Source organism: Colobus angolensis, unplaced genomic scaffold (assembly GCF_000951035.1).
Source record: "Colobus angolensis palliatus isolate OR3802 unplaced genomic scaffold, Cang.pa_1.0 Scaffold622, whole genome shotgun sequence".
Taxonomy (NCBI): Eukaryota; Metazoa; Chordata; class Mammalia; order Primates; family Cercopithecidae; genus Colobus; species Colobus angolensis.
In genome coordinates, this window is record NW_012119844.1 from 495,372 (window position 1) to 506,743 (window position 11,372).

The following is an 11,372-nucleotide window of genomic DNA, read 5'->3' on the forward strand; positions in this document are numbered from 1 at the left end:
TGAGTTCATTCTAAAGGACATAGGAATAAACTTTATTAGTGTGGAATAAATAAGGTCATTTTATATATCTTTTTTCTAAGAAAACTTTTTTGTTGTTGATTATCTCCACAAAGGCTACCTTAACACAAACAGTATATTTTGTTAATAAAAGTGGTGACATACTTATTCTGCCTGGAATCTGTAGTGACTGTTTTTCCTGGTTAAATATTCTTTCTATACTTAAAAAAATTTGCTTATTGATTTTAGACTCCCAGTTTTCTTTTCCCCTGAGAAACCTGAAGTTTGATATGCAATCTACTGCATATGTTTTTAACATACAAAAGGATGTTTCAGGTCAAAGAATCTGGTGATAAGTAATGTTCTTGTTGCTAACTTACCGAGGGAGGTCGTGGGTATGTATCATATGGGGGTGGAGGGCTATCCTGTTTTGGTGTTGATGGAGTATCTGCTTCTTCCTTGTCACTCTCACTCCAGTAATCTGAAAATTCACAGACATGGATACGTCAACATTCTACTAAATGCTTCTAGTCATATTTTCACAAACATAAACTACCCTTTAAAAAAAGGAAATTTAAATTCGGTTCCGACATTATGTTCCCCAGCACTACCTTACCCTTGGCCTACCAACTTTTATTTTCAGTTGAGTTTTGAGGAGAAAGTAAGTGTACAATCACCTAATTCTAACTTCCTTTTAAAGCAAGCAGTTACATGCAGCCATAATTTTAGAAAGTTAAGAAAAACGTACTGCATGAGCCCAATCAGGTTTAGGGTACCTTAGATTTCAGATCCAATTATTCTGAAGCTTCAATTAATGAATGATACCACATGATGCCTCTTAAAGGTATATAATTTTATCTTAAAGGTACCCAAAGAAAAGCAATACATACATTGCTGTAGATCTCTACAGATATAAACAGCTCTAAAAATAATGCTCTCAATTCTCTTCTCTGGCTTCAGTTCACTGATTATCTAACAATCACTGTTTCCAGACTCATGCTGACATGAATCTCTATAACACCATACTCCCACCTCTCCTTGGAAACACATGGCACATTCTGATTCTTGCCAAATGCAAAAGGGCAAATCTGCTGATGTGGGCTGCAAGTTCCAAACTTCCAGAACTACTTAAAAGGGTAGCAAATGTAAGCAGCTAGACAAAGTGACTTGGCAGACCTCAGGCAAGAGGGAGGGGAAAGAACTCTGAGAGATAAGTTCAAATTACTAGAGTAAGTCAAATGCAGCAAAAGGGGGCCAATAATTGGAATCTGTTCCAGTAATATCCCATCCACCCTGTAACTGCTGGTTTTATTCTTTATATGATTTACAAGAAAAAAACCTGAAGTATGATCCATCAGTTTCAGATGATAAGAAAAAACATATTATAACAAAAGTCTCCTTATTCTTATGAACATTTAAATCACAAAAGAATCATCACAAGGCTTAACTAATATTCACACTTAGGTGAACAATCATGGCACGTGTATTTACAGGAACTCCTCTCCACCCATGAATTCCCATACTGTAATATTTTTATATGGTTTCCCTGCAGTGCTGATTAATATTAATGATAATCACAGTAAATATACATTAAGAAATTACTATATATCAAATAGAAAGTAATAGATCTGGGATTTGAACTAAGAAACTGCCTTACCCTAAAGCTCTGGAGACTAAGTTGCTGGGACTCTTTTGTAAAGTATAGCAGAAGAGTATGATGTGTATATTGATGAACATTTTATCCCCCTCTCTCCTCCTGCTATATACCTCTGGCTACTGTAAACATAAATTCTTCAGCAAAGGAAGTTGGAAATAAAATACATTCTCAATTATATTCAGGCCTCAAAATACAAAGACTCTGAAAATTCTATTGCTGCTTTAGTTATTCCCTTTGAGTAAAAGATAAGCAAAGGCTAGTTAATCTTAATTTGGTATCTATTTTTTTCCATTGGTTCATGCCAGTGACAGCCAGAATACCAAGTGTTCCCTCAAATATGAATTGGCACAGTTGCCCAGAAACGGACCCAGCAAATGATGGTGGAAAAACACATGAACTATATAGTCAGATAGGTGTAGCTTCGACTCTTAGCTAGACCACTTACCATCTTGGTGTTCTTGTGGTGGTTATTTAACCTCTCTGAGTCTGTTTTGTTATCTGTAAAAGGGGTCTAATAATAACTGCCTTTCAGAGTTGTGTGTGTGTGGGCACTAAATAAGGTAACATATATTCAAGTGCCTTGCATCTTGATAACACTCAATACATATTAGAACTGCTTATCTTCTTGGGTGTATTTGCAGTAGCATGACAGGACAGTGTGACTCAGATCCCATAAGCGATAAATGCCTGGTGTTCTTCTTCTTAGACATAAAGTTTTTCTTGTAGCAAGGCCCAGCAATGAAAAGTAAAATCTGGAGTCCTGGGGCCTGGGTTGGGTAGTTTTGTGAGAGCTTGAAATACTACTGGGAAATCACTCTGTAGGTAAATGGAATAAGCAAACCCGCTCCTGCCAAGGAAAGATCACCCTGCCGGTATTCTTCCCACCATTTTTAGGAACTGTGGCACCTGTGCAGAGTACCTCCTTGATGTTTGCACTGATACCTTCAAGGCGTTAATACCTCAAGTGGTCCTTATTAGCACACTAAGGAGATGATCACGATTTTATCAAGGGTTCCATAGCTGTCACTACAAGTGACAGATTTTGGAAGGCTCCTTCTCTACTTTTTCCTTCTAGTTAAATTAGGAAGAATTTTAGTCCCACTATTTGATGGAATTCTTGGTTTATTGAAAAGCATCATCAATCCAAAGTTTTCTTGGGTTGCCTAAGAAAAGGCTGAAATACTACTTTGCAAATTATTATTATTTTTCTTACACTAAGCTGTGTGTCTTTGAGAAAGCAATGTCAGAGAAGAGGCTACATAGAAATTTTAGTTAGGCTCTTTTGGGTTTGTGTGGAAAATTAGAGACACACTGTTGCTTAGAGGATGAAAACTAGTCTGATTTTTATTCTAATGGCAAATTAATTTATTTTTCTTAGGTGTCTATATAGCACAAATTAAATGGATACTTTTAATGTCTCTTTCAATGATACACGATTTTATAAGCACTCATGAAAAAGCAGTGCAATCACTAGAAGAGGAAAACTTCTACTTTATTTTCTCATGTTGACACAAAAGGATGATTTGAAAAAAAAGACTTTTTCATTTAGAACTGTCAAAGAAATACAATATATTTCATTCACTTTTGTGTGTGATTAAGGCTTTAAAAAGACCTTATGTGTGACTGAAAATAATGTCATGAATGTCTTTCTTGAAGCTGGAAAAAATACAAAAATGATCAGTAGACAATTAGCCAAATTATTATCTTGGCGGCTGAATTTAGTGTAATTCTGTTTTCTCTAAGTACAACAATAGATGTTGAAAGAGAACCCCACATCTTTTATACTTCTATAATCAAAGACAGCAATTCACTAAATTTTTATTTAAGTCAATGAAAGAGTCACTTCTAAGCTGTACTGGCTATTTAGATGGAAACAGTACCTGGCAGCTATGTCCTTGCATCTTGGAGAAATACTCCCAGTCCTCAAACCGCTATATTTTGTATTAAGCTTATCTTCACTACTTAGAATGGTACTCAGAAGATATAACTCTACTCAAATAACTCTACAGAAGTGTGAAGTAGATAAGTGCATCTAGTAGTTTTCTATATGGAATACCATGCAACCTAATCATTCAGGAGGTAAGAAGTCTAATATGTTTCTGACCTATGCTAAAGTGACTGAGGAACACGCACTCTATGTGGAAATCAAAATTATTTCAGAGATTCTGGTTGTATTGCATTAGCAAGATTCTTGTTGCATTAAATTGTAACTACTAGCTTCTGCCTATGATTTTCTACTCACATGATAGACCAATACATCATGAATCCACAGACTAAATACTTTTTGGAACCTGCATGTCCAATATAACTATAGAACTTACCAGTTATTTCATCCATCATAAAATTTGGCTATATAATACCAAGTACAAAGGAAATTCACTAAAATCAAGATGAAGCTCAGGTTCATAGTAATGCCAAGTAATAAAATACAGAAGTTAAGCCTAAGAACCAAGCTCCCTTATATTTATGCAAATTGAGTCAAAGATTCATTTTCCTATCAGTACATTGCCCACACGATGTCTTTAACAAATCAGAAAAAAATCTATAAACACTTTTAGAGAACTGTTTTATTCCTTTTAAAGAAATTTGAAAAGGAAGACTAATTTCTTTTCAGTACTCTTACCATAAATTTAGGCCTTTGCAATACATAGTCTCTACTATATGGCCTGCAAAGCCCAAAATATTATTAGGTTATTTACAGAAAAAATTTACTAATCTGTGCTTAAACATTTGCTGACATACTGGTTTTGGGATCTGGCTATCTTCTTTACATCTTTAAAAACTTTAGTTTTTAGGTGTTTTTTTAAACAAGAGTTGGCTGAAGGCTGGGCACGATGGCTCATGCCTGTAATCCCAGCACTTTGGGAGATGGGCAAATCGCTTGAGTCCAGGGGTTCGGGACCAGCATGAGCAACATGGCAAAATTCCATCTCTACAAAAATCAACAAGCAAAAACAAAAACAAAAATTAGCCAGTTGTGGTGGTGCGTGCCTGTGGTCCCAGCTACTTAGGAGGCTGAGGTGGAAGGATCACTGAGCCTGGGAGGTCGAGGCTGCAGTGAGCCAAGATCAAGATCACACTACCGCACTTCAGCCTGGGCATTGGAGTGAGACCCCATTTCAAACAAAAAACAAAAAAACAAAAAAACACCTGGTTGAGATTTTACTCTAAGTATAAAAGGAAACAGAAGGCTTTTAGAATCTCCACATCAATAAACTGGCTATGCCCATTGAAGACACAACTACGAATAGGTTTGTGTTTATAAGTGTGTCAGTCCATGGATTCTTTTAACAGATAATTTCAAAAACCTATTTATGTTTCCAAAGGATGTACAATAAACACCCTTTGGGAAATGTGAAGCCACCTAAGAACAATGACCACAGCTTTTGTTCTTAAGATTTCAATTCTGCACCATAACACTGTGTTTCATAAATCTGAGGTCAGTACCAAGGCAAATTCCATAGGATCACAGAGTTAGTAACAGAGCTGAAGAACATAACCAAATGAGAAAATTTATGAAAGAAAAGATCATTCATCTCATTTATTTGCATAAAAGGCCACTTAAATGTCTATAAAACTGCTAAATAGTAAAAATTGCTCACTGCTAAGGATCTGGACTTGGTTCAATCATAAGACCTATTATAGACTTTTTCCATTTTTAAGATTTTGTTTCTTCATAGGAACGAGATGGGAGGAGGGGGTAACAAATAGGAGAGAACTCCACATTAGCTGCTCCAAAAATTTGAGCATTCAGTTCCTATCTATACAAGTTGTTAAACCTAGAAGAGAAATAAACAAAAATTGACATATGTACTTTCTCTCAAGTGATAGCAATGAATTTCTGTATAGGATAACTGCAGGAAAAAAAGTATAACATAATTATTTTTAAAAAGTATTCCTTTACCTTGTTCCTGCTTAATCCTCTCTCTTTCTGCATATCCTGCTGTCAGCATATTAATTCTGTTAAGCCACCTGAAAAAACAAATATTAAAATAAATAACATTGTAACCTAATTTCTTATATTTTACTTCCTAGAAACATTTATTTAAAAATGTCTAAGAATACATGGAATAATCCTACATATAAGATGTGTTCTTTGCTACTACTGATACATAGAATCTTTAATGAGATACAATTTGCTATAGTACAAATTGCTCCCACACCAAAGATTCTACTTCAATAGAAAAGTCTTGGGCAAAGCTGTTAATATCTGTAACATAAAGGGTTTGGAGATGACCAAAGCCATATTAATTCTATTGTTCCAAATGTAGAAGTACTCCAACAGCAGAATATTCCTGCTGTTCTGTTTCTTCAGAACAAACGCTCCTTTAGAGATATTTAAATATTATCAGGTTCAATTTATCCTGATGAGAAGGAAAAAAGTTATGAACCTTGCTTGTCAAAATAATAGTTTTATTATGAAATCATAGTTTTGATTAAGCTTATTTAACAATCTAACAGGAAACACATCTTGGGAGTACTTCAGACACTTGTCTCTAAATACAAGGGAATGGGGTTTTCCAAAGACACAATGAACTTACACAATTTTAATATCTGTTTAGATCTTGAAAATGTATTTTCATGAGCAAGAGTAATTTAAAAATAAATCTCAGCTCTTTGCTCTTTCTGTAATGCTGCTATTGCCAATGTAGGGACTGCCTAAAGCAAAGCAGTTTCAACATCTTTCTTTTGTCCCACCAGGGCTCTCCTTATGCTCATTATTTCAACTATTTACACTATCAGATTATCTAATCACAAGTCTTTAAACAACATGAAAATTTTCCTTTGGTCAATCCTGAGTCATAACCCATACACTTTCCCAAATCAGAAATTGAGGAAAAACCTGCATTTCAAGCTATCTTGAATATGTCCAGAATCACTAGTATGGTTAATGTCATTAAGTTGTAGAATAATCTGATCTAGATATATTTTTAAGAAAAATTTGTGTTTGAGAACTTTTTCTCTTAAGACCTTTATCTTCCCTGTCAAGTGGAAGATCACATTCTTTGAAGTGACTCATATTTCATCATTTATGCCAAATGGTGTTAACTGTGCATCAGATACTTAGAATATCTTGAAAAGTGGGGAAAGTCGTGTCTCTAATAGACAAAATCACATCTATGGAAACTTAAGCTTTAATTGTAAGAATAGGTCAATTAAAACCTAATTTTATTTTAGCAAAACCTACAATGTAATTATCACCTCAGGTACATTTGGGAAGTGAAGAAAGGACCGGAGTAGAACTGGAATAAAATAAATATTATCAAATGAATTCAGTAGCATGACATTCAGACACACACATGCATCCAGAAAATTATAAACTATAAATCAAGAAGTAAACTTCATGACAATGTTTTTAAAATGACTCTAATCATTAGTAAAAGTTCAGAGTTAAAATTCAGTCTAAGTTGATTTGCAGTGAAAAAGGGGTTAAATTTGTACTACAAGGCATATCTTACCACTCTTGGGAAAGATTGGCCTGGTGCTTTTGGGTGAAAATGATAATACCACTAAAGAAAAATTTATCATTGAATTGTAATCCAGTGCCTTGTATTTAGTACTTTAAAAAATATCACTGAAGGCCAGGAGCAGTGGCTCACACCTATAATCCCAGCACTTTGAGAGGCCGAGGTAGGTGGATCACCTGAGGTCAGAAGTTCGAGACCAGCCTCACCAACGTGGTGAAACCCTGTCTCTACTAAATACAAAAAATTAGCCAGGCATCGTGGCGTGCACCTGTAATCCCAGCTATTTGGGAGGCTGAAGCAGGAGAATTGCTTAAACCTGGGAGGTGGAGGTTGCAGTGAGCCGAGATCGTGCCATTGCACTCCAGTCTGGGTGACAGAGCAAGACTCCATCACACATACACACATACAAAACAAACAAACAAAAAAACACTGAAATTTCATTTTATCAGAAATGTAAAGAACAATGAGGTCCTTACAAAATAAATCAGGAAACAAAAAAGGGGCTTGCTCAATTTTTCCCTTCAACAGCATTTATTAAGTGTCTGCTATGTGCTGAACAATAAGCTATGTTTTAGGGATACAGAAATAAATAAGACAAAATTTCTGCCTTCAATTAACTCTAGATTTACTAAGTTTCATAACACAATTGAAAGAAGAAAAATTTTGTTCACTGAAGAAAAATTGTTTAGAAAGTGTGTGGATATACTTAGGCCAGTGTGTAGAGCCACAAGAGGCTAAATACAACACAATTGTTGGAGCTATCTTGGATAAACTTATCCTTTAGGCTTCAACTAGAAGATACTTACTGATTTGCTTGTTACAGTTATGATTTGGTATTTTAGGTTATTATGAAAGCAGACACATATGCATCAACTGATTCAAGTAATATTTATTAAGAGGCTATATGTGCCAGGTACCTGGGATACAGAGATAAAACAAAGTGCCTGCCTTCATGATTTCCATATCTTAGTGAGGGAGAAAAACAATAAACAGGGATACTAATAAACATATGTGAAATAGTAGCAAATGCTATTTAAAAACAGACAAGCAAGCAAGTTAGAAAATTAGAATGTCAAAGACGCTGCAGATGAGGGAAGGCTATTATAGGTAAGAAGGTCAGAGACACAATATTGAATTTAGAATCTATTCAATATATTTATGAGGAAGTTATTTAATAGCAGGTCTAAATTCAGTCAGTACCTTACCATATCACAAATGCTTTAAAATAGGAAAATACAGGTAAGGGGATATTGAACCTATAGCAAACATGCAAAGGAGATATTCACAACTGACAAAGAATAATGTGTTTAGAGGGAAATAAGAGAAAGAACCATGGGAGAAATGTATAAATAATAATTATCAAATAGGAATTGGTGGGTCATCACAATTACAAGAACATATGTACTGAGATGGTAAGGAATATATAGGCCAAACAAATTCAGTAAATAAGTCTTCAGAATACTTGAGTAATATGATGTTTTGTTTTATCCCCATAGATTTTACACAGACCAGAAAAAAATCAGTTTTTAATGTTTCAGTGCTTATTTCTGATGAAACGGATGAATAGTACTGGGGTGTCTAAAAGTGTTTTTGCAAATTACCTCACAATCAAACTTCCTGCTTCCCAAAATAGAAGGTGATATTTTAATATTCTATGTGTACGTGTATGTATACACATATATATACATATTTATTGTGCATATATATGTGTATGATTTTACAGAAGAAAATTAAACGTAAGGATAACTTTTTAACACCAATTACTAGGTCCTGTCACCACCAGCATTACATTTGTTTTTTTTAAATGAGGAACAGAAAAGTATATTTCTCTGAAACATGGTGTATTTTCATAAGAAGTAGGTATGATATTAAAAAATGAAATAATCACACAAATTATATATTTATAATAATTATTTTTATAAATATATCTTGAAGACTCAGATACATGCTTCTAAAAGATTACATAAAGAACAAACCAACACTCAGATCATCTTGCTGTTACGTAACAATCAGGTGACTTGACAAAGCTGTAGGTGGGTGTTCCTCCCCATCATTAATTCTCTGTGAATATTTTTAGCACTGACTCTTTTCTCCTTCTATTAACAAGTAATTAAAAATCTTCCCATTGAAAGTAGACATTACGAATAGGGTTACTTTTTAGAAAGCAAAATTCAAAGAAAACAATAAAAATCAATTTTAATTAAATTAAAATAACATTTAGTATTTTGGGACAATTAAATTCTTAAAGTTGTAGTGCGCCATGGCAGGCTTTACATAAAACAGCACTTTTAAATGTATAATGTGGAGATGGCCTTTTTTATGTTTCACTTTTTATCTTTGACCTATTGCTTAGAAAACCAACAAAATGAACTGCATAAATTTGGTTTAGTTTCTGCGATATCCCAAACCAGATACAGCCACAAAATATTAGGAAAGAGCAGTGACATCAGCATCCTTTTGAAGCTATTGCTAACTTGGGGTGGGTAATGAAGGCCAAGAAGGATTTTATAGTTCACAAAATGCACTTTTAAACAGGCAACTTCTAAGCTTAAAAAGATCCCAATTAGCATGTATCATGAATGATTACATTGCATTAATTCTTAGAGTTGGCTGGGTTCTAGTGAATAAGATAGGATATGCTCATGTATGCCACTTAATTTCAGTGTGGTCATGATGAAAATTCTTCACATTTATCCCAAGGGTATTGAGCTTAACATATGGTAAAATGGATAGTAAGTACTAGAACAGTGGAATTATAAAATAATTACAACAGAAAACGGAGTATCACACCTCTCCCTCTCCATGTGAATGTGAATAAATATTTTCATTTTGAGAATAAGGAGAAAAAACTTAAAATTTTATAGCTTAGTGTGAAATTTCAAGGATAAGTTATATGAATTAAGAGAAGATTATGGAAACTATATGAAAGGCTCAATTCCTTTATCAGTAATAAAAGTTTTAATCAAGTGTTCTTAACACCACCTTTATTTGCCATTTCCTTGTATTTATATCCTTGCTTTGAAAAAAAGACATGCTTGTATTCCCAAATGTCAAAGAATAAGATTATTTATAAAAGGACATTAAGTGTTCATTTAGTACGTTCAAGCAAATTTATGCAGCTACACAGTTTTGTGCTTAAAAATGCCTGGGTACAATTGTTTTAGAGAAAGGTAAATGGAGTAAGAACCCAAAGTATATAAAAGGAATATATATTAATAGTAAACATTTATATAGCACTTATAATTTAGCAGGCACTGTTCTAAGTCCTTCATGTATGCTTATTTACTCCTTATAAAAGTCTTACTGATAGGTGTCATTATTATTTTCACTTTATTAAAGGGCCAATGCCTCAGCATAGAGAGGTTTAGTTTCTTGCCCAAAGTCTCACAGCTAATCAGTATAGAGCTGAGATTGGGCTGATTATTATCCCCACCCACCTCTTGTATAGATTGGACAATACTATATTGGAATGAAGAGGTCGTGTTCTTTGTCCAAGGTTGTACAGCTAGTAAGTGGTAGAGCTGGGATTTAGAGAGTCTGGTTGCAAAGTCCATGTTCCTGACCATGATGCTATGCTGCCTCTCCCTAACTGAAGACAGGTTATATTTGTAATATGTACTGGCTAGTAAGTTATAGAAAGGGGAAAAATTTTTAATCTTAAACTCAATTTCTGTAATTCTAGAAAAGGAAGAGGGGAAAGGAAAGAGAAAGGAAGAAAGCACAAAATTCATAAAAGCCAAAGTATTAACATGAAGCAGAATGTGGTAGGTGATGAGAAAAGAAAAAAATATATACATATAGGTTTTCTCTGAGCCACCAAATAACCATTGAGCCATCTGATTTGTTGGTTGTATGGCCCTGTCAGGTGAAAGATGAAAAGTGACAGCAAGAAATACTAATTTTTCTTAGGCCTGAATTATTGAGATGAATATTCTGTCGAAAATACTCAGTACTTGAAAAAGTCAGCTTTTTTTGTAGACATCTCTTTTTCCTCCATCTGGGAGTAAATTTTTAGACATATTTTTGAATTGAACTTAAAAAAAAATCCCCTTTTTTTGGTGGTAGATTTTTGGGGTCTGTATATGGTCTCTATTACCTTTTTGGTAAACTTGACAAAAATATTTAACAAGTTTATTTTGACTTTTTAAATGATGTTCTGTCTAAAACACCAAAAGCAACGGCAGCAAAAGCCAAAATTGACAAATGGGATCTAATTAAACTAAAGAGCTTCTGCACAGCAAAAGAAACTA

General features: G+C 34.2%; 1 protein-coding gene across 4 annotated transcripts in view; it reads right to left on the minus strand.

Moving 5' to 3' along the window:
- Nucleotides 1-11,372, minus strand: part of CNKSR2 (connector enhancer of kinase suppressor of Ras 2) — a 292,795-nt gene that overhangs the window by 49,596 nt on the left and 231,827 nt on the right. For all 4 annotated transcript variants that reach the window (XM_011963747.1, XM_011963746.1, XM_011963749.1 and 1 more), the window contains 2 exons: nt 5,559-5,626; nt 378-478 (listed from right to left, as the gene is read on the minus strand). In XM_011963747.1, the coding sequence (XP_011819137.1) occupies nt 378-478; nt 5,559-5,626 (169 nt within the window). The remainder of the gene's footprint in view (nt 1-377; nt 479-5,558; nt 5,627-11,372) is intronic.